The sequence below is a fragment of the Takifugu rubripes genome, chromosome 6, assembly GCF_901000725.2.
Source record: "Takifugu rubripes chromosome 6, fTakRub1.2, whole genome shotgun sequence".
Lineage (NCBI taxonomy): Eukaryota > Metazoa > Chordata > Actinopteri > Tetraodontiformes > Tetraodontidae > Takifugu > Takifugu rubripes.
The window spans coordinates 11,580,692-11,603,763 of NC_042290.1; the positions used below are offsets into that span (position 1 = coordinate 11,580,692).

The 23,072-nt window shown below is 54.7% G+C and overlaps 1 protein-coding gene across 3 annotated transcripts; it reads left to right on the forward strand.

Moving 5' to 3' along the window:
* The first annotated feature begins 310 nt into the window (after positions 1–310).
* sh2d3ca (SH2 domain containing 3Ca) lies at positions 311–21,710 on the forward strand. 3 transcript variants are annotated; one of them, XM_029837792.1, is made up of 16 exons: positions 311–485; positions 959–1,183; positions 1,322–1,643; positions 1,793–1,832; positions 17,182–17,310; positions 18,059–18,208; positions 18,305–18,582; positions 18,658–18,735; positions 19,028–19,155; positions 19,238–19,607; positions 19,742–19,871; positions 19,947–20,062; positions 20,151–20,322; positions 20,401–20,512; positions 20,583–20,789; positions 21,324–21,710. In XM_029837792.1, the coding sequence occupies exons 1-16, from the start codon at positions 467–469 to the stop codon at positions 21,497–21,499; spliced, it is 2,652 nt and encodes an 883-aa protein (XP_029693652.1). In that variant the 5' UTR covers positions 311–466; the 3' UTR covers positions 21,500–21,710. The 3 variants fall into 3 exon arrangements, with proteins under 3 accessions (XP_029693652.1, XP_029693653.1, XP_029693654.1); XM_029837793.1 differs by lacking the exon at positions 18,658–18,735 and having other exon boundaries at positions 317–485; XM_029837794.1 differs by lacking the exons at positions 311–485; positions 959–1,183; positions 1,322–1,643; positions 1,793–1,832 and adding an exon at positions 6,187–6,689.
* Positions 21,711–23,072: the final 1,362 nt, after the last annotated feature.

Sequence of the window (23,072 nt, forward strand, 5' to 3'; positions counted from 1 at the left end):
AGGAGAGGGGAGAGGAGAGGAGGGGAGAGGAGAGGAGTCCCATCCAGCCCCCAGTCTCTGGCCCAGCTGGATGGCTCCTGTCTAAGGTGGGAGGGCTGTGCTGACCTCATCACTGTGCACCTGTGTTCCCACCTGATCAAACATTAACCAGCTGCAGGTGAACCAGATGCTTCCAATAATAAATGACTTTATGACCAAAATTTACACCAGAGTGACTCACGACACCAAACTGCACTTTAAACTTTGTCAAACCACCCGATGAAGACTGTGTTTCCTGTCAGCGCCGCTCCTCTCAGCTGTGAACAGGAAGTGTGACGGCCCGCCCACCTCCGCCGCCACCGCCGCCGCCAACGCCAACGCCGCCGCCACCGGCGGCTCCTCCCATCTCTGGCTCACAGCAGCAGGTGATACGGAGGTCCGGCCACTCGCCTGATCACAGCAACGAGTTGCTTCCTGCAGCCACAACATGAGCCTCCGCAAACTGAGTGAGTACCGAGTGTGTGTGTGTGTGTGTGTGTGTGTGTGTGTGTGTGTGTGTGTGTGTGTGTGTGTGTGTGTGTGAGAGAGAGAGTTACTCTCCGTTCGCCGAATGGTGACGGTGATATCATGCAAAACAAGTGTGACAAGAAAAAACCCTCAAATATAACGATTGGACAGAGACGCTCTAAAATTAGCTGTTGGTGAACGATTCAGTTCAAAGTGACGACCTGTTTATCAACCTGCAGTGTCTCTGCTCCGCCACTGGGGGCAGCATTCGCTGAGCGAGCAGCCTTTCGATGGTTTCGTTTCAGAAGCTGCAGAATAAAACAGCAGTAAAGGAGGTGAATAAATGATGAAAGAGTTGTTAAACACGAGGTCAAACCGATGCGAAGTGTCGGTTGGTCACAGACAAGGTCGGAACTCGTTTGTGGACCAGAACAACCAACCGTTGTCTCACCTTCGCCGCTTCTTCTGGCAGCTTTCAAATGGCTCGCCGGCCTCTCCTTCCGCCGCTCCTCGGACAAATCGGACTCCGCGATCTCGTCCTCAAAGATGGAGGACGCCACCCCCCGCCCCCCAGCGTTGGACGACATTGACGGCATGCGTCCTCGCGCTGGCAGCTACGTTCGCTCCAGCGAAAATTACACGCACATCGGAACGCTGCCCCGGATGTTCAGGAAACGGAGAGACAAGAACAGCAAAGGTAAAATGATGCGTTTATTCGCTAAGATAAAGGGTTAGCCTAAAAACGCACGCGCGAACTGGCTAACCTGATCTGATGCTAATGAATAGCCTAGCTACACTTAGCTTGGATCCGCTAAACTCTCTGTGCTGTAAACAGGCAGCGATAAAAACAGCAAAGACAAAAGTGGCAGCAAACCTGCCGGGGACCCACAACCAGCGAGACCCCTGGAGCCAGAGGAGGGAAGCGGAGTTGAACCCGAACCTCCATCCGTCCCTGAGCCTCCGGATGGAACGCCACCTGCAGGCTCATGTGCCGAACTTCAACTACAGACTTATAAACAAAAGGAGTCGGAGGAGGGTGAACCCTCAATGGTGCTCCGGAAAGGGGAGGAGTCTGTTGGGTTGGAGGAGGAGCCTGTTGGCCAGGAGGAGGAGCTTGTTGGCCCGGGGGAGGAGCCAAAGATTGACAGCACCTGCAGGTGATTCTGGATTTATTCTGTGATCAATAGTTATCAATCATGACAGGTTACAAATACACCATCGTGTGTGTGTGTGTGTGTGTGTGTGTGGGTGTTTGTGTGTGTATTTAACAAACTTTTTCTGTCTATTCTTTTTGATTCTTCTTCAGTCAAGTGGAGCCTGAAGAAAACCAGACTGAATACGTCCAGGTAACCCTGCCCTAGCGTGTGTGTGTGTGTGTGTGTGTGTGTGTTAGAGCGACAGAGGGAGAGAGAGGGAGAGAGAGCATCATGCTAAAAGAAGACTTCTACTGCCACTATTTTCGTTTTCTGCTCCATAAAACTGCTCTTTTCTCGGCTGTGTTCTCGGCCGCGGCCACCAGGGGGAGACAAACGCCGCGGGCTCCTGGCGCTGGTTTCATGACCTTGTCGAGGAAGATTCATGCAAACTGTAAATCATAAAGATGATAAACACCAGCGCAGGTTACAGCACAACAGAGGGAGAAGAGAGGGAGATAAAGTGATGCACAACCAGGGTGGGGGACAGGGATGGACAGAGGCTCGCTCTTGAGCCCCGGGGATATGTTTATTTATTGATTGCACATCCCGGGCGGCGTGGTAAAAGCTCCTCCTGTGACCCTGACCTGCACTTTGTAAGACAATGATGTCTGACTGCATCCGACCACAACAAACACACCCCCAGTTCCAACACTTCCTGCTTCGTTAGCGGGCGCGTTGAGCAGAGACGGCGTCAGCGTGTTTCTGAGCAGGTTGAGCGGGACGAGAAGCCCCTCCCCCTCCCAGTTGGCCCCACCCACTGAAGCCAGTTGAGGCTTCGGGCCTTCTCCACGGCCCTTAATCCAACCCTCTCGCCGATCTCAGCTTCACATTTCAGGTTATTTCCGCGTTGATTGACAGCTGAGCCGGGAGGTTGACGCCGTGGCTTCACTTCCTGTTTTCTGTTTACAGCCGCGGCGCGGCCGCGCCCGTCTGCAGCCGGCGTTTGAAGCCTCGCATTCATTTTTTACAGCGTCATGAGATGTGGCCCACATTTCAGGCCGGTGTCATAAAAGCTGCCCGTCATTCTGGCGTTGATGGCCTCACCGGGTCATTGGTTGGATTTGATCGCCGCGTCTGACATCAAACCTTATTTATTCCAAACAGCGCGTGTGTTATTTACATGCTAGCCCCTCCCCCCGCACGCTGCCCCCGCTCCCTGAAACATTTATATGGGCTGATGTTTAAATCAGGAGCCGCCTCAGTCGCCAGTGCTGGGCCAGACTGGTGACACGTGCGCGCTGACACACGTGCACATTTAGGTGCTTATGCAAACACTGTGCGGATCAGTTGGCGGCAGGTTATCGGTGGTCGGGGAGGTGTTAGGTCCTGCAGTCTGGCTTTGTCTGCTGGCTGGGTACCTCTCTGGGGGGGGGGGGGGCTATAAAGAAAAGTGTGTGTGTGTGTGTGTGTGTGTGTGTGAGTGAGAGTGCGTGAAGAGGCTCAGCTGTACGTGTGTCTGCATGTTTGATTATATTAACGGTTTGAATTTCTAAAATCTGTATTTTTCTCTGAGCTACCAGATTAAATTAGGGCGGAGCCCCCCTGGCTGTGTGTGTGTGTGTGTGTGCGTGTGCGTGTGTGTGTGTGTGTGTGTGTGTGCGTGTGTGTGTGTGTGTTACAGTACACTGAATTAATGTGGCGCCTCTGTAATTGAGAGGGGGTTTGAGCTGACAGGCCCTTGGTGACACCCCCCGAAAAGTCTTTAATTACGGTTCCTTTATTGGACGGAGCGGAGACACATGCCTGCACGTTCTGGTTGTCACAGCAACAGAATTTAGGCTTTATTTCCGCTTTCTCTGTACAACTGTCCAAACTTAATGCTAACAGCTACCATGCTAGCATGCTAACATTCGCCAATTAGCGCGCTGTGTTAATGAAGTGTCGGATGATCAGACTGAGGATCCGCTGGGGATCGTCAGGGACGTTTTTAACGAACTTCGGAGCGACTTTTCTGGAAATTTGACCGTGGCTGCGCAGAAACTTCTTCGCTTTGAACACACAGGAAGTGCGTGAAACGTGTCCCCCCCCCAAGGTCAGCACCAGGTATTGAACAATGGCCCCGAAGTCTGCGTAACCTGGTTTCACTCACGCTTTTGTCACGGCGAAGGTGTGGCGGCGGTTGCCGCGGCAACGCCTCCGCAAAGGTGAAATCCTTTTAACGCGATTAAGGCAGGGCGGCGCCTTTTTTAATTTCCCTCTTTCACAGCTCGGAGAATATTCTTCGCCACCTCCGAGCGGCCCTTTTCCCAGCAGGCCCCTCTCCCCGCCTGCCCGCCGCCATGTGCACATGTAACGATATGTGTGTTTGGGTAATCTTGATCTGCCCTGGGTGCCTCCCTTTTCATCTGCACACACTCTGTGTGTGTGTGTGTGTGTGTGTGTGTGTGTGTGTGTGTGTGGTGGGGGGCTCTCACACACTCTTCATTAGCGGGACGCTCGCAGGCACACGCAGGGATCCTCCATTGTGCTCCTACCAGCCCGTGGGATGGGGCTCGCTAATTAATATTTAACTGACGACCGCCTCCGAGTGTGTGTGTGGGGGGGGAGATGGAGAGATAGAGGTGTGGAAGGAGGTGTGACGGCCACCGAGGGGAAAGGAAGGATGGAGGAGGAGGTGAAGCGAGTGGTGAGATAAGAAGGGAGGATGAAAGGTGAGGGGGGAAGGAGGGATAGAAGGAAGCACAAAGGAAGGATGAGAGGACGAGCTGGTTCAGGGCCGCAGCATCAGTCTGTTATTAACGTGTTATAAGCGAGAGCTTCACGCGCGCTTGACGGGCGGATCGCGTGATACGCGGGACAAGCTCAGCTGCTAGCGCGGCGTCCTTCAATAATTTGTGACATTGGATTATTGATGCCTGTTTTTTCCCCTCTGAGCGAACGCGAACGCCCCCGTTTGCTTCGCTTTTCTCCCCAAACCAGAAATCAATCACGGTCGACTGAGCGGGCAGCGCTAACGCCGCGCTCGCCACACAGGTTAGGGCGGGAGACAGCCGCAACTTCTCGCTGAGACGTTCGACATCGCGCTGCGTCAAAACAAAACCTGGACTTTGACTCGTCGGGATGATTAAACTGTGTCGCTCTAAAAATCTTTATGATCACCGAAAGATCAAAGTGATTACAAACGGTCTCAGGTTAAAGCTAACTTTCTTAAACCTTAACCCTACACTGTGTGTGTGTGTGTGTGTGTGTGAGTGAGAGAGAGAGAGAGAGACACACACACACACACACTGTATGTTTACTGAGGTTGTTTCCTCATTTACAGAGGACTGGGGGAGGAAGGCATAGGACTCCTTTTATAAGATTATTTGTGTCCCCACTGTGTAAATCTGTCTAATCCAGCACCGGATGGTTCCAGATTATATGACTGGAGATGCAGTTAATGAGGCCACCTCGTGTCTCCGTGCTGCTCTGACCCACGAGCATGGATTCAGGGGCCAGATTAGCGGCACACTCATACTCATCTGGCTATCTTTCGGGGGACACGGTCTCAGCAGGACCAGGGTACTGGAGGGACCGAGCTGTGGGTCTGAGGACAGCAGTTTGTGGGACATTCATGGTGTCATGGGCTGAGTTTTGTGTGTGTGTGTGTGTGTGTGTGTGTGTGTGTGTGTGTGTGTGTGTTTGCTTCTTCTCTCGTGTTTGTTGTGTGCTGCCCCCTACTGGAGGGAGCGATGTCACAGAACTGCCTTTACCCTATTGTGCAGAAGAATTTTATGTCCCCGTAGGACATGCTGTGTGTGTGTGTGTGTGTGCGTGTGTGTGTGTGTGTGTGTGTGTGTGTGTGTGTGTGCTAAGCCATCCAGGAAGCACCTGCCTGTGTGTTTCAGCCTATAATGAGCTGTCTGGCTGCAGACGAGTTTTTAGAGACACCACATTATACTGTAAACACACACACACACTTTCCCACGGCGGCTTCTGTTCCCGCTAATATTTATCCAAATTTGTCGATCCCGAGTGCTGGTGGATGTTTGTGAAGAAAAGATATCGATATTCTCAGTGAAGACGAAACCGGATTATTGAATCCTGATTTAATCCTTGAAAATCTCAGAGTTTTCAAAGTGTTCAAGTCCTGGTTTCCAGGTTTGTGACAGCGTGTAGGTGGAATATAGGATGATGTGTGTGTGTGTGTGTGTGTGTGGTGGGGGGGGGGGGGGGGGGGACCCCTGTTGGGCTCCTTTCATGGTAAAAGAAAGGTTGGATTCCTTTGGGAGCCTCCCCTCCTCCTCCTCTCTTCTTCCTCCTCCCCCTCCTCCTCCTTCTCTTCCTCCTCCTCCCACCTTTCCTCACTTTCTCCATCTTTCACTCCCTCCATCGCCACTCTCCCACCCCGCGTCAGCATTGTCTCAGTGCTGGGGGGGGGGGGGTTGCCAGGGTGGGTGGGTGGGGTCTGCTCCTGCAATTCACCAGCACTCCTCTTTGCCGGCAGTCCCCCCTCCACCTCCCTCCCTCCCTCCCTCCCTCCGGTCCGCCCTCCCCCCACCCACACTCCTTTCATCAGTAAGCAATGAGGTAATCCCTAGCAGCCGCGTGAAGCGCAGCAAGTGCAGCGAGAGCAGAGGCGAGTAGGAGCCGGCGCAGGGCGGCAGCAGTGGCGGCGGCGCTGGCGGCGATGTCAGGACCCGTTGGATCTGTGCACTTCAGCGGAGCCGCCTGTTAGCGGGACTCGCGGCGTGGTCGGAGCGCTGTGGTTAGCTGCTTTAGCTCGTAGCGCTGCTTCTCCCCGGCTCCGCGGCTACAATGTTGACGGACTGTTAGCCCCACTCGGGCAGAGAGGGGGTGGGACAGGCTGAACCCCGGCGCTCCAGGCTCGGGACGGACACCCCGGGAGGGGGTCGGGAAGACGGACCAGAGGGGACCGCGTAGGGAAGGAAAGGAGGCGGGAGCGCGGCAGCCTGGGTCGGAGGGCGTCAGGTGCGTGCCCCCACCATGACGGAGCGGTGCAGTCTGTGGAGCGCCCTGTCGGCGGCGGCGTGCTGCTTCTACCGGGGCTCCTTCATGCAGGTGCAGGTGAGATCTTCCCGTCTGAATGCGCCTTTCAAGCCCTCCAGAACGGGCTCGGACCCTCAAAGTTGCTCGCTGGTGTTGCGCGTCGCCTCGCTAACGGCGAGCTCGCCGCAGATGTCCGGACTGTACTTTGGTGTCAGATGGACGGCGTGAAATCGCCGCATGGAGAGAAATTTCTGGAGTTGGGGGGGGGAAGGGGGGGGGGCAGTTGTTCCTCTAAATCTGGCTTCTGGAAACCTGATATTTGACCCCTACAGCATGTGTGTGTGTGTGTGTGTGTGTGTTCTCCTATATCTACTTTAACAGGAGCAATTAGAGCCCGTTTGTTGGCCAGGATTTTCCAGGTTCCGTCTGTGCTGCCGCTCATCTCGGTCGGCGTTCCGACGGGAGCGGACGCGGATGTTTTGGAATGAAGTTGTTTGCGCTCGGGTGTGTTGCTGTAATTACCGGTTTACGGCTGTTTGTGGGCCGTTTGGTGCGTCCCAGCATGAGAGACGGGGACGTTGTCCTCAACACACACCCACCAGAGGACGCTTTGTCTTGGGAGGGGTTGAAAGCTAATAAAGTTGTTGGAATTGAATCTGTGAAGGAGGTTCTTGGGGGGGGGGGGGGGGGGGGGCGTTGAACAGGCAGCTGCTCCGCTGTTAGCGTAGCATTTCCACTGTAAACATACTAATTGTAACTCTGTCCTTAACTAAACCGACCCAGTTTGTTATGCAGACTAGTAATGCTGCCACACACACACACACACACACACACACACACACACGCACACACGCACACACGTTCTAATTACAGATGGTCGTTCTGTCACCCGGAGAGAGAAATTTGTCTTTTTTCCCTGTTTTTATTGTTGAAAGTTGGCATCAAGGGACGGTTGCATCTCTTTTATCCCACGACCTTCGTCCTCCGTCGCTCCTCGTCTGCCTCCTCACGTTATTACCAAGTTTTTAAAAACAAAACCGCAGCGGCGAGGATTAGCGGAGCGAAGGAAAATCACTTCCCCGCTCTCGATAACTCCCCCTCCCCGACCATCTGGAGGATCAGCAGCTGCTGAAACATCCTGAAAATGGAGATTTTTAGATTCGAGCGCGTCGGAAATAAAATTCGATCGATGGAAACGCTGAAAAGTGACGGCAAATATCGGCCGCCTCCCGTGGAGGTGTGACGGCGGGGTGTGTGACCTCGGCTCATCAGAGATTACACTTGATCCCCCGGTCTAGACTGCTAACTATGGGCCCACACACACACACACACACACACACACACACACACACACACACACACTCTGTTCCCAGTGTTCCCAGTCTGTAACTGGGACAGCGTCCACTCAGAGAAACATTTACAAACATAATCAGCTCCGAGCTTATCTGGGGTCTTCCTGTTGACCTCTGACCTCCGACCTGACCACCGGGAAATTCGGTCTTTGGCTCGTTAGTGTGACGTGCAAACGAGCTGCTGATCGTGCAGAAAGAAAACGAGGGACAGAACTTTAAATCGACGGCGTTTAAACACAAGGAAACACGCAGAACTCAGTGAGACGGCGTCGGAATGGCGCCGCACGTGTCCGGTGAACGCCGCCGGAGCGGCGCCCTGCCGCCACTGTACGTTATAAAGAGGACGGCTTCATTACGGAGACGCTCCCTCGCCGCCGCCCGCCCATGCGTCGTGCCCGGAGCAGGTCTCAGATTAATAACGGCTCTGTTGCTCTTTCATCTCACTGGTGATGTTCTCACATCTGTGCTTTGATGTTCCACAACAAAGAAGCTCTGGTCCTCCTGGTCCTTCCTGGTCACTGTTTGGTCAACGACAGCAGGCTAATTAGCCATTAGCTCGTTCAACATTGGGCTTTTTTGTTTGTTTTCCATCAGTAATGTGTTTGTGTGTGTGTTTGTGTGTGTGTGTGTGTACTTCAGCACAGAAGTGTTCCTCATGTAATCCTCTCGTCTTCTCTTCTATCTATCTCTCTTTCACCCTCCTCCCTTTCACCACAAATCCTCTTTTAGCGTGCCCGCCTGTCACACCCTCGGGCTCATATGGTGAAGTGCAGCTGTGTGTGTGTGTGTGTGTGTGTGTGTGTGTGTGTGTGTGTGTGTGTGTGTGCGTGTGTGCGCGCAGATTTTGTTGTTTTTCAGTCTGGGTCCTCATTAGACTGCTGTGATGTTTTTAGCAGTAATGAAGCAGCCTGTGTGTGTGTGTGTGTGTGTGTGTGTGTGCGTGTGTGTGAGTGTGTGTGTGTGTGAGTGATTAATTTGATTTTACATTTCTGGGCTCTTTGATCTTCTCGGGGTCGTAGCGCCGGATTAGGCCGAGCATCAAATCTTTCTCCACGCTTTAGTTTGTTCTTTACGTCTAAAGTCACGTTAATCTCTCGTAGTCCGATCGGTTTAAGTCGCTCCGAAGATTCTTTATTCCAGCAGGACGGTTGATTCCCGGAGGCCGACGTCAATAATCAGGCTCTTTGTTGTGTTTTAGGTTAATTAAAGCGTTGTGTCGCGTCTGTAATTTGTGTCTTTTTAGTTACTGTCAGATGCTTTAGATGGTTAATGTTTTGTTAGCATGTTAGCACGTTGTGTTGGTCCTGCAGGGGGCGCTGTTCTGGATGAAACCAGCTGTGTGGAAAGTTGCATGTTATGCTAACGTGAGCCCGATCCTCAGTAGAACCTGAGGGAATCTCGCGTGCCTGTGGATCCGAGCGCCGTAGCAGCCGACATAGGCTGGGAACGCCGCAGCTGAGCGGGAGCGTGGCGTCGGGAAGGCGGTACGAAACAATTGGTCCTCATCTTTGACCCCTTCCTGACCTCGGAGAATGTGGGCCTTTGGATCAGGCGCCTGCCGAAGTTTAAAGGCTCGGAACTCCGAGACAGCTGAGAGCGGAGCTGTCACGCTTTAACGGCCTTTGTCGGACACAAGACTCCGGCCTCCTGGTTGGGAGGCGATGGGCAACAAAGCATCCCGTCAGACATCTGCAGCCGGAATGTTCCCTCCGTATCCCAGATCCCAGATATCCCAGCTCCACACGGGATAAAGAATAGTTGATCTGCAGCGGGAACGCTATTTAAGGTTTCCCATCTTTCCCGGAGCTTCTTCCCAGTAGGCGCAGCGTGTTTTCGAGTAACAGGAACCACTGTGGACTTCCTCATTTTCCGGGCCCGAGGCCACGAGAGCGTCTCAGGGAGAGAGAGCAGCTGAGAGCGGCCGCTCGTGCACGTGGTCGCGCCTGCGGAACGCCACAAGTGAAGTCATTCAATAGGAGTTCCAGCCGGGTGATCCCGGATGAGGCTTGATGTGGCGGATTAGAGATGACGCAGATTTTAATTGGCTGGAATCGGATATCGGATATGGAGACCCTGCTAGCACGGCGCGGCTAACTGAGCTAATCTGTCAAGAGCGACTGTTTCCTGTGTTAAACAAGAGCAATAAGAGCAGCAGGAAGTAGACGAGGACAGGAGAGGACAGGAGAGGACAGGGGAGGACAGGAGGGGAGGAGAGGACAGGAGAGGACAGGAGAGGACAGGACAGGAGGACAGGAGAGGACAGGAGAGGACAGGAGGGGAGGAGAGGACAGGAGAGGACAGGAGAGGACAGGAGGGGAGGAGAGGACAGGAGAGGACAGGAGGGGAGGAGAGGACAGGAGAGGACAGGAGAGGACATGAGAGGACAGAAGGGGACAGGGGAGGACAGGAGAGGACAGGAGGGGAGGAGAGGACAGGAGAGGACAGGAGAGGACAGGAGAGGACAGGGGAGGACAGGAGAGGACAGGAGGGGAGGAGAGGACAGGAGAGGACAGGAGGGGAGGAGAGGACAGGAGAGGACAGGAGGGGAGGACAGGAGAGGACAGGAGACACAGGTTGTCCTGCTCACGGAGAATCAGGTGACGTTTAGATGCAAACGAGTTTTACATCAGAGAGACAAAACCAGCCCCAGAGTGACGGGGTGAGGAAGGGGGAGAGAGGGAGGTAGAGAGGGGGGAGAGAGAGAGAGAGGGAGGTAGAGAGGGGGGGGAGGGAAGTAGAGAGGGGGGAGAGAGGGAGGTAGAGGGGGGGGAGAGAGGGGGGAGAGAGGAGGGAGAGAGAGAGAGGGGGGAGAGAGAGGGGGGGGAGGGGGGGAGAGCGAGAGAGGGAGGTAGAGAGGGAGGTAGACAGGGAGCAGCACTTTGTAACAGACTATCACAGGCTAATTTCCCATGAGCACCTCTTACAGGAACGTGTTTGGTGCATCTCCTGGGAGTGTTTATGCTCACACACACACACACACACACACACACACACACACACACACACACACACACACACACACACACACACATTTTTTTCAGTTTCCTATTTTCGTCTGTTTCTTGAAAGCAGAGGCAAGGGCAGGGCTGCTTTTAAAAGGGACACACGTGCACTGGTGTGTGTGTGTGTGTGTGTGTGCGTGTGTGTGTGTGTGTGGCAAAGTCCCAGCTAGCAATAAAAGCTCCATCTGCATCACCATGACAACAGCCCAGTAACAACAGGGAGACAACACCCATCCCAAGCCTCCCAACCCCCATCAGCTGTGTGTGTGTGTGTGTATGCATGTGTGTGTGCGTGCGTGTGTGTGTGTATGCATGTGTGTGTGTGTATGCATGTGTGTGTGTGTGTATGCGTGTGTGTGTGTGTGTGTGTGCGTGTGTGTGTGTGTGTGCAGTCTTGATTCCTCACATATTTAATGTGAGTTAAAAATCCCGTCTGTGTGTTTCCGAGTGTGTATCAGGGAACATCCTGGCAGGTATGCACACACTCTCTCACACACACTCTCTCACACGCACGCGCACGTGCGCGCGCACGGCCTCCTCTCCGTGGTACCTCGGCAGTTTTCCGCTCTGCTCAACCTTCAGGAGGCGATGACATCATCAGCAGCCAATGCCATCACGGCTCGGGGGCGTGAGTCTTCCCGGCGCTCCTGCCTGGAAGTGTGTGTGAGGAAAGCTGTGGTATGATGGATGCGCGTCCCTGCTCCATCTGTCAGCGTGCACGCTCCTCACACCGTCTCCTCTTAACGCATCCCAGCGTTCGACCCAGTTAACGGCTGAAACAGAACCCTGTGGTTCTGTGGGTCAGAAGGGCAGGGTGGGGGGGGGGGAGAACCTTCCCGAAGGAGCAGATGTTCCCCGGAACGTCAGGAGCTCCATTTGATGCCACTTCATTAATCTGGCTCGTCCGTCGTTCCCGATAAATGCCGGCATCTCCCCTCGTATCCGCCCCGTTTCCCCTCCTGCCCATCACTTCGTTCCTGTGTGTGTGTGTGTGTGTGTGTGTGTGTGTGTGTGTGTGTGTGTGTGTGTGTGTGTGTGTGTGTGAGAAGATGAGATGTGGCTCATCTGTGCTGCGAGGAGGCAGCGGAGCCCTGGAGCTGCTGGTAGCGTCGGTCTTCAGGTCCAGCGTGAGGACGTGCACGGCCGTGGACGGCGTGCACGTCGCCAGGTGTGCGACAGTTATGCTGAGTCTGTCTGTGGTGGGACACGGAGGACGTCAGTTGTCTTTTTGCCCGCTTTGATTGAAAGAGGAGCTGTTCGTGCTGGAGACAGCCGGGACCAGCTGGGGGAGGCCCAGTCTCTCGCTTTGGCAGCTGGGGGGCGAGCGAGGGGCGAGTGGAGGGGTGAGTGGAGGGGTGAGTGGAGGGGTGAGTGGAGGGTGAGTGGAGGGGTGAGTAGAGGGTGAGCGGGGGGTGAGTGGGGGACTGATGGGGCAGAGGGTTCCCAATAGTTGTGATGCGACCAGCTCTGTTAATCAACCTTAGATCAGCATCAGCTCTTCATGACAAACATTGTTGCCCCTCACGCACTCGCACAAACACACAAATACCCCCCCCCCCCCCCAGGGCTGTCGCTCCCCATCCTGTCCTCCGTCCTCTGGGCATTAATGGCTAATTTGCAGGCTTTTGGGGGTAAAAGGTCACCACACTGATGGATGGAAGGTCAAAGGACTCATCAATACTCCACACACACACACACACACACACACACACACACACACACACACACACAAACAGACATAAAAGGAGGAAGAGGAAGTTGAAGGATGGGGGGGTCAACTTTCTCTTATTGACATGTTTTCTGAGGGGGGGTAATAAACCACACGCCCAGTAATACACGTGTCCTGATGCCTCTTTTGACTTCCAGCTGTGGCCCCTGCCGCATCCTCGTTTCCATGGAGACGCCACATCGGGTGACACAGCATCTGATTCTTTGAGCGGAGAGTGACAGCAGACGATTAATCAGCTGAGACGTGGCCGGAGGGGCGAGTTTTCACGTCGTTACACGCAAATCCAATGTAATTAGCCGTGTTAGCGTCAGCGCTAATGTTGGGAGGACGTTCGCCGTAGAAACCAGCCGTCGCCACGCCGACGCTGACCTGACGGAGTAAATCCAGATGTCGCCGCGGCTCCCCGCTGTTGCTGCGACCATCTGATTCACTGCACGTGACGTAGCGGTGGCGTTGCGGCGGTTAGCAACGGTTAGCAACCATGCTAACCACTGGTGTGTGTGTGTGTGTGTGTGAGTGACTGGTGTGTGTGTTCCGTGATGCTCTGGCGACCTGTTCAGGGTGTATTCCCACCCCTCCATGACCGTCGAGTGATCACACACACACACACACACACACACACACACACACACACACGCACACTGTGTCACTGCACATGACAGAGCAAAAACACACACGTGCACAGGCCCGTTTACCTCGTCATGCACTTCTTTTTCTCCCCTCGGGGAAACACCGGCTCCAGCCTGCCCCCTATGCCGTTACCATGACAACGGCATCTATAGGCGCAGCACTGCTGAGTCGACAGTAAAGGCTGTGAGCGCCCGTCTCGGGGTTTGAGCGCCGCCGCCGCCGCCTCCCGCGCTTGCGTCATGCTTATTTGCGGTGCGTGACATCAGCTTCGCCCCCCCCCCCCCCCCCCCCAGCGGCGGCGTCGCGTGGCCATATTGCCGTGTCATCAGCGGGCGACTCGGACAACCTGAAATCGAATTGGCGTGAGATTTCATCTGCAGAGAGGCGTAATTGGATCTGTGTAATCTCTCATCATCGCGCCGCCCCCGATAACCACGCGCGTTAGCCCGGCCCGCCCCAGCATTTACCCCGTTCCCCACAGCTCCTCGCCAAGCGGTGACTCGGCTGTTCGCCGCTCCCCGCCTGGTTGCCAGAGGAATTGTGGGTCAGGAGGCGAGGGAGGGGGGTGCGGGCGGGGGTCCTCGCTGCTCGGCGTCGGCCTTGTGCGCGTCATGGATATTTATAACCGCGTGTACATGTGAGCACTTCCTCCGTCAGCTCATATTTGTTTGGATATAAAAGCCCCCCCCCCCCTCCCCCCCGCCCATCTTCGGCGCCGTCGCGTGCGAACGCCACGTGCGCGAATGTGACAGGGAGATAAATGAGCCACAGAAGACACATTTCAATTCAATTTATGGCGGTCAGCGCGCAGAAGAGCCCAAAGATGCGTCCAAAGGCCTCGTCAGCGTATTATGGCCTGGAACGCTCTCGCACACTCTCGGTAATGGTCCTCGCAGGAAGTGCTGATAGATGTTCCTCACCGGCCAGAGGGAGACGATGCAGGAGGAAGACGTCCAATAACAGCTTGTTTACGACTTTTGTTTGACCCCCCCGTGGTATTTTATCCATTATTTATGATATCCGGGGAAACAACGCCCCCTGCTGGGGTCAGGAGGTCAAGTCGGAAAACTGTGACGCAGTTCAGACAAAGGCGATGTTTTTATTAAACCAAAACATAAAGTCTAAGGATTAAACCTTGCGGGACGCCGGGATCCTCCCGAACAAGATCAGAGGGGGCTCGGCGGCGCTCAGGATCTGATGGCAGAGCGCCGGCGGCCTCGGTGGGAGCGTATCTGCGTGTCATTTCCTGTCGGTCAGCTGTCACTCAAACGGGGCGCCTCTCCTCTCACATAACGTTGACTGACAGCCGGTTCCAGAGCTCCGTAATTGTGCCCGTGCATCTTTCTATAGTGTGTAACGTACAGCCACCGGGCGTCCCGTGTGGGTGACGCTCATTGCTAACGACAGTAGAAGGTCACGGTTATCTGTCTCATTCTCCTGGTGTCTCTCCACCGTCGTCCCTCTCCTCCCGACAGACGAGCCGCTGCTCCGATCGTAGCAGTTATTTCGGTCTTTCTGGCCTTTTTGCGGCGTTTATGGCGAGTAGATACGTGTCTGTGCGTCAGAAGCGTGAATATCGGGTGCGTTCAAATCCCCCCAGGCCGTCGTGGTCGCCCCCTGGTGGCCGCCTGGCGCAGAGGCTTGGGCGTAATCTGATTGTTACAGTTAGTTTTAGGTGTCTCGGCTCAGCTTCCCCAGCCTTGAAACGGCGTTCCCAGCCGTCTCCTCGCCTCGCCGGTGTCGTTTTTCACGAGTGTGACGGAGTTTTATTCCCGTGTGAAATCCGTGACAGTGGGGCTCTGGCTGGAGGGCGCAGAGGGATTACTGCAGTCTGGAGGAGGCGATACTGGACAGAAAAACTCCCGAAATGTGTCCGTGAGGGTGTGCGATAGGAGACAGGACGTCTTTCGACACCCCCCCACCCACACACACACACACACACACACACACACACACACTGACAGAGAGGAGATGTGGAGGGCAGATGACAAAGAGAAACCAGATCAAGGCTCAGAACTCGGACCCCTGACCTTCATCCGTGCGCGTGCACATGCGCCACGCCCCCGACTCCTCCCCTCCACCCCCGCTCGGGGCATCGCCATGGCGATGGGATGAGGTTACAGGCCACAGCCCGTGCTGGAAGCGCTCTTCCCTTTAATTTGTGTGTTTTTGGCACCCATGTTAGCAAATGTCGGGGACCCGGCGGGAGGAATTTTACCCTCGTCAGCTAATTAGCTCCTGTTTCATTCCGCTCTCGCACGTGTTTGTTTTCACTGTTCAAACCGCTCAAGGTGCTCGGCTTTGTGCCTCTTTCACAAGAATGAGCAAACAAACTAGCCGCAGTCGGCGGCGGCGGGGGGGTGGAGTTAACACCCCCCCCCCAGTTGTTCTGCGGGCAGCTCGGGGAGTTCTGTGTTAGCGCCGTTTCTTTGGGCTAACGCAGACTGCAGGAGCAACGAATGCACATTAGCCCTTTCCCAACACCGTCCATAGCCTCAATGCTACCCAATGCAAAGCTAACCCCACCTCCCTTAATGGTGCCACATATGTGCACGCCCACACGCATGAATACACACCCCGCACACATTCACACACCAATCGCTTTTCCTCTCCGCCCCCCAGGGAGCCCAAGTCCTGCATCAGCTGCTAAATTGCCTGCGCCGTCTCAGGGCTAATGGGCTACCTGTCTCCCTGCGCGTCTGCCCCTCTGCTCTAATGAGCTGCTGCCGCCTGTCTGCCTCCCTGCTGCCGACTGTTGCTGCCGTTTCTACGCCTGAAAAGTTCCGTCCATCGTTAGCGGGACGCCGGTCGGTGCGCCGCCAACAACAACCGCGACAGCTCGAGAGCCTGACGGGACATTAAAGCCCTTTTTCTCAGCTCTCCCTTTGATCTTGAGAGAACTTTAGCCCCGAGCGGAGAGCGGTTAGCGCCTTAATTTTGTTACAGGAAACACGTTTTCTCACCTCACCTAACCCTAACCCTTCCTTCCTCTTCTTCAGTGTTTCCGCTCTGATGTCTTCGAATTCCACGAACCGAAGCGCAAATAGAGCCCTGCTGACATTTCAGCCGGCCCCCGTAACCCTTCATATATTTACACACACACACACACACACACACACGCGTGTTCATTGTTTAGCATCAGTTCAAAAGAAGGCCACTCCTGGGTTTCCACGGAGACGGGGAAAAGCAATAACTGCACACTTGACCCCTTTGCTCCTTTATTGGCCTCTTCTTCTCCCCTTCACACACACACAGTAAAACACACTTCACACACCTCAAATCTAATCTGGATGAGTGAGCCCGTGTGGCCATCATCCCCCCGAGGATCAGCAGTAGTGGGGGGGTGGTAATAATGTCATCTAGCAGTGACCCACAGATGATAAGATCGATTGTTTGGCTCCTGTAGCCTCCTAGTATCACCCTCCCCACCACACACACACACACACACACACACACACACACACACACATGCAGCTTCTGTTTGTCACACAGTGAAAAATGTGAAAGAACTTCATAACTGCGAGTTGATGATGAGACTCTGAAGTCAGGAGGGAAAAGCGGGAGGAGGAGAGAGGAAACAGAAGGAAGGAATCAAAGACAGACGCTCCTCCGTCTCTGACTGTTTATTTTGGTCTCTGCTCTCATTTCTCTTCATATTGGCTCTTCTCTTACGGCCTCAGCGGGTGGCACATTTTACTAGCAAAGTGGGGACCGTTTGTCTGGTGGCCCTGACTCCAGAGGTGTGTTTGAGGGCTCAGGTTGGGGTAACAAAGGCTCGCAAAGATGGATCAAAACAGACCCAAATACGACTGAATTACATTCATTCAGATCCAAAACTCTCTTCTCCGTTGTTCCAGTTCTCCAAAGACAAGTACCTGCTGGAGAATCCACCTGAGAAGCTCCGTAAGGAGCTGGAGGAGGAGCTAAAGCTGAGCGCCGCCGACATCAGGAGCCATGGCTGGTACCATGGACACATCCCCAGAGAGGTGAGGGCGTGGACCTGGAGAACGTCACACACCATAAGAACCATCAGCGCGTCTGTAGATACTCAGATGAGATTAAATTACAAGCACCGTCTTGTTGTGTCGGACGTGCAGCTCTGTTAGCTTAGCGATTAGCCCGGCCCAGATTCTGGCGGCGGAGGCGCCGTTTAAAAGCTTTACACGCGGAGCGACACTGGTTACTGAATCCCCTCATCTGTCACAGCTCAGAAGAAATTGCTTTAGTGTTCAGGCAGAGTGAGGAACTCTGCCAAAGAGACAGCTGCACACACACACACACACACACACACACGCACACACACACACACACCCACCTCTGTCTGCTGATCAAACTCTGTTATGTCTCATAAACACAGACACACATTCAAATTAGCCATCTGCGTCTTATTTTTTATTAAAATATGCATTCATGGATTTGCCCCTGTGCACGCTCGGGGAAACCCTGTGTACGTTAACCCGCACCCATCACAACATGTACATTGATCCATTCGATCTTACAGTGACCTATGACCCTTTTGTTTGAGTGAAGGAATAAATTTGTTCGAGTTTTAAACGAAACGCCAGCAGCCGTTTAAAAGCCGCGGTTGTGGCGCCCCCTGCTGGGGACGACGCGTCATCGCAACCTCTGCTGTTACTTCACGGTTGTTTGATCAATTTAAAGGATTTGAAAGATCTTTTAAAGGATTTAAAGGATCTCTGCTTATGAAACCACGTGTGTTGCTTTTGTAACCAGGTTTCAGAGACTCTGGTTTTACGGAACGGCGACTTCCTGGTGCGTGACTCTCTGACCAGCGTGGGGGACTTTGTTCTGACCTGCCGGTGGGACAACGAGGTTCTGCACTTCAAGATCAGCAAAGTTCTGGTCAAATCCAACGAGACGAAGGCACGTGCTCTGGGTCCCAGCCCTCGCCTCAGCTCAGATGCTCAGGTGCGCCTCAGGTGGACCCTCCAGGGACGCTGACGTTGCTGTTCTCCTCAGGTTCAGTACGTGCTGGAGGCCGACAGCTTCGACTCGGTCCAGGAGCTGGTGCGGTTCTACGTGGGCCAGCGTAAACCTGTTTCCCAGTCCAACGGCGCCCACATCTACTGTCCGGTCAGCAGGACGCTCCCGCTGCGCTACCTGGAGGCCACCTTCGCCCTAGCCAACAGCAAGCAAGGCTCCGCCTACTCGCCGTCCAGCCCGAGGGGGGCGCACATCAAAAGGAGGAGCGTGACCATGACGGACGGGCTGACGGCCGAGAAGATGATCCCCCACAGGTGAGTGGCGGGGGGCGGGGCAGCCGTGACTGACGTCTCTCCATCTGACGCCTCATTTCTGGTTTCTGGAATCAGTGACTCAGAGGGTCCCGGTCCAGTTCGGACCCCGGCGGCAGAACCGGAACCAGAACCGGAACCTGTGCCCGGCTGCAGGTTGTGTGTTGTTGTTGAGAACGTTCCTCCCGCCGTCCTCCAGTCCCAAACTCACGTCCCCGAACACGCCACCCTCAGCTCCTGTGTCATGACCCCGCCCCCCCCCCCCCACAGTGGAAACCTTCACCCCCCCCACTCCGCTGTAGCCACAACACCAGATTGTGGGGTTCTGCTCCGTTAGAATCCGGGTTTCACCTCGTCTCCCCTCCCACAAACCCCAGAACCTGCACCGTTCCCGGGAGCATCTCGCCGAACGTTCCGGCTTCTCACACTCAAAATTCCTCTTTTGCAGCCCGTCGACGATCCACCACCACAAAGACGCGATGCGGAACTGCGCCATGAGCATGGACCAGATCCAGGAGTACCGCTGCCCCTTGTCACCTGTGGGGGAAACCCCGCTTTCCCCTGCGTACAGTGCCAGTAAGCGTTTGGGGGGGGGGGTGCATGAAGGTCAGAAACCACCTGACCTGGGAAAAAGGCTCTAATGGTCCCATTCTCTCAGTCAGCAGACAGAGGGCGCTCTCAGGTGGGCGGGCTCTGGCCGTGGTCCCGCCCTCCCCCGTGATGCGGCATTCCAGCGACCCCCAGCTCAGCCCGTCGGCCGCCAGCAACCCCCCGGCCCACCCGGCCCGCCCCTCCCACTCGGCGCGCTCGTCCCCCGCCCATCACCTGGGTTTCCAGCCGCGTTCCTCAGACTCGGCGGGGAGCTACTGCGACCTCAGGCCGTGTCCCGCCGGGCCGCCCAAGCCCCCCACCAAGAGCTACGTGGAGCGACTGCGAGTGGAAGAAGGGCGGCGAGGGGGGCGGGAGGACGGCGAGGGGACCTTCAGCGCTCCACAGGTGGAGACCACCTCCTCGTTCAGGCCGTCCAGGTACAGAACGACTCGGCGCATTAGTGGGCGGAACTTTACTGGCTTCAGTGGGAGATTCTCACCAGGTCCGAACGCTGTGTTGGTACCAGAACCTCTCTGCTGGGTCTACAGGCGTCCTTATCTGTCCCCTGCAGGTTCGAGTCTCCGCTTCTGCCGGCTGAGAACAAACCTCTGGAGATGTCGGTGCTGAAGAGGGTCAAAGAGCTGCTGGCGGAGGTGGACGCCAGAACGGCGGCGAAGCACATCACCATGGTGGACTGCACGGTGCGGAACCCCCCCCCCCCCCATGATGGCGGCACACGTGAGCGACCGCTGATGCGTTTTGTACCGTGTGGACAGGTGGCGCGAATCCTGGGCGTGACCTCGGAGATTCAGAGGACGATGGGCGTGGCCTCCGGGCTGGAGCTCCTGACGCTGCCGCACGGGCGCCAGCTGAGACTGGACCTTCTGGAGCGGTAAGAGCAGCCTCCGCCCGCTCCTGTCGCCGCCCCGCACGCCTCCGCTGACCTCCCCAAACGCCTCCGTTGGTTCTGTGGGTTGCAGGTTCAACACCATGTCCATCATGATGGCGGTGGACCTGCTGGGCTGCACCGGCAGCACGGAGGAGCGGGCGGCTCTGCTCCACAAGACCATCCAGTTGGCCGCCGAGCTGAAGAGCAGCCTGGGCAACATGTTTGGCTTCGCGGCCGTGATGAGGGCCCTGGAGCTGCCGCAGGTGAGGACGGCGGCGCCCGCCGGCGTCGGCAGGAAGTGGGCCGCTCACGCGCGTTCATTCGGTGGCGTTCCGTTTCAGATCTCCCGCTTGGAGCAGACGTGGGTCACGTTGCGTCAGAGGCACACGGAGGGCGCCATTCTGTATGAGAAGAAGCTCAAGCCGTTCTTAAAGAACATAAATGATGGGAAAGGTGAGATCGTCCCTCACGCCGCTCCACTTCCTGTTTAAGGACGAAACCACGTCTTCTTCTCTGCTCTCAGAGAGTAGCGTCATGTCCACCACGTCCGTCCCCAACATCATTCCCATCCTGTCCCTGCTGGAGAAGGGCGTGGCCGTCGGGGAGACGCCGGAGCCCTGGGAGAGTTCGGAGGTGGGGGTCGACGTGGTCATGTACCACCTGGAGGCGGCCCGTACCATTGCACACCACGGGGGGGTTTACAGAACCAACGCCGAGACTAAACTTCAGGGTGAGTTGTTGACGTCAGCGGCGCCGATCGCCCGCCGCGGCGTCGATGTCTCGGCGCCGCTGTGTGATGCAATGATGTGTGTGGTTACAAAGCGAGCGCATCGATCCCTCACAGACCCCCGTCGGTTCTCGGTTGGAGGCGATTACGGCTTTATTGACGCGCCTGTCGATGGCTATCAGCTCGAATCTCTGTTGTCCCTTCTATCTGCTCATCGACCGGACCGACCTCCGTCTGTTCACTGCATCACAGAGTCACTGGAGGATCGGACTTGTTTTCAGATCCCGTAGCCACGGGTCCGATTTTGGGTCGATCCAACCGTTCAGAACCTCCATTAATTGATTTTAATGTTGGCGTGGCCTCATTTTTCTCGTCCAGATAAGATAATTAGAAAGAACAAAAACAGCTTAGCTCAAATGCTGATTGGGTTGTGTTAGCTTGTCTGCTAGCTTTAACCAAAGCTGTGTGTGTGTGTGTGTGTGTGTGTGTGTGTGTGGGGAAGTTCTCATGTCATTTACGACCTGTTTCCTCCTGCAGGCCTGCAGCAGCGAGCAGAAATCTGTGAGATCTTCCAGACCGAGTTCCAGATGCGCCTGCTGTGGGGCAGCCGCGGCTCCGAGGGCAGCCAATCGGAGCGCTACGAGAAGTTCGACAAGGTCCTCACTGCCCTGTCGCACAAGCTGGAGCCTCCCGCGTGTCACAGCGAGCTATAGCAGCAGGTCGTCCGGCACCAGGGAGGATGACGAGGGCAGCTCGCCGGGCAGCAGGAGCGCACAAGTCGAAAAACTTTGACAGGAGCTGAACAGGAAGAGGAGCTGAACAGGAAGAGGAGCTGAACAGGAAGAGGGGCTGAACAGGAAGAGGAGCTGAACAGGAAGAGGAGCTGAACAGGAAGAGGGGCTGAACAGGAAGAGGAGCAGAACAGGAAGAGGAGCAGAACAGGAAGAGGAGCTGAACAGGAAGAGGAGCTGAACAGGAAGAGGAGCTGAACAGGAAGAGGAGCTGAACAGGAAGAGGAGCAGAACAGGAAGAGGGCGACCTGAGCTGCAGGCATCAGCTGCAGCAGCTTCCATCGCTCTCATGTAGAAGTCTGTATGAGTGTTTGTTTACATTCCAACATTCACGGCTTTTTTTTTTTAAGCATCTTCAAAGTGGGATGTTTCAGGCGTGCGTTCATGAAGGCATCAGGAACGAGGGTTCGGTCACCACAGCGTCCCGATGTGGCGCCCGTGCAGATGCAGGAAAAACGGCCTTTTCACCGAGTACAGAAACACGTGTGAATACAGCTGATGCGGAGGTTCAGTGTCAGGCTGGACCAGTTCAGCAGAACCCCTGAGGAGGATCCGAATCACCCAAACACGTGCGTGTGTTTGAATCTGTGTTGCAGCAATAATCCTTCCATCGCTGTGGGTTGACGTTTGCGTTGCTGCGTTCACCGGCCCGAGAGGGCAATGCAATCATTTCAACCAGGCAAGGGCTGAGACCCCCCCCCCCCCCCCCGACCATCAAGATCATTCACAACAAACCTGATCATCCGGTTAAAAATACTCCCAGATATCAATCAAATCCTGATCGACTGAAAAACTTTGAGACGTGTGCCAGTTCTCCCTGTTGACCAGCAGGGGGCGATGTTTAGCAAAAAACCCACCTGAATATTTAACTGTAATATATGAACACACACTCACTCACACACACACACACACACACACACACACACACACACACACACACAGGAATAAACGTGCTGTGTGTTCTTGAGACCAATGTTAATGTGACAGTTACCAGATATCAAACCTGCTGATTAAGCTTTAATATCTGAGAACACTGATGAAGACGATGATGATGATGATGACGCTGATGATGATGATGATGTAACGTTTCTTTATTTTCTCTCCTGTCTGGTCAGGAATGTTTTGGAAGTGTGTGGATTTTCCTGTTCTTGGAACAGAGCTGTATGAAATGCAAACAGACGTTTTAGGAGCGTTTTTTTAATGTAATGTACATAAATTCCCCTTTTTTTCCAAATAAAATGATTGCCTGTGTCCACGACTGTGTTATTTAATGAGGAAATGAAACCATATGACTGGTAAATATGGTCAAAATCTAATGAATGGATAATTGCTTATCATCTGAAACATATCTTTTATTAATATGCAGGTTTTATAGCAGAATTTAATATGTTTTAGCAAAAAAAATATGCATTTTATGAAAGCAAAATGTTTCTTGTTTGGGAGTGAAATACTCAGTTAACACATTTTGGAATATTTGTCATCAATAATTCTGAAG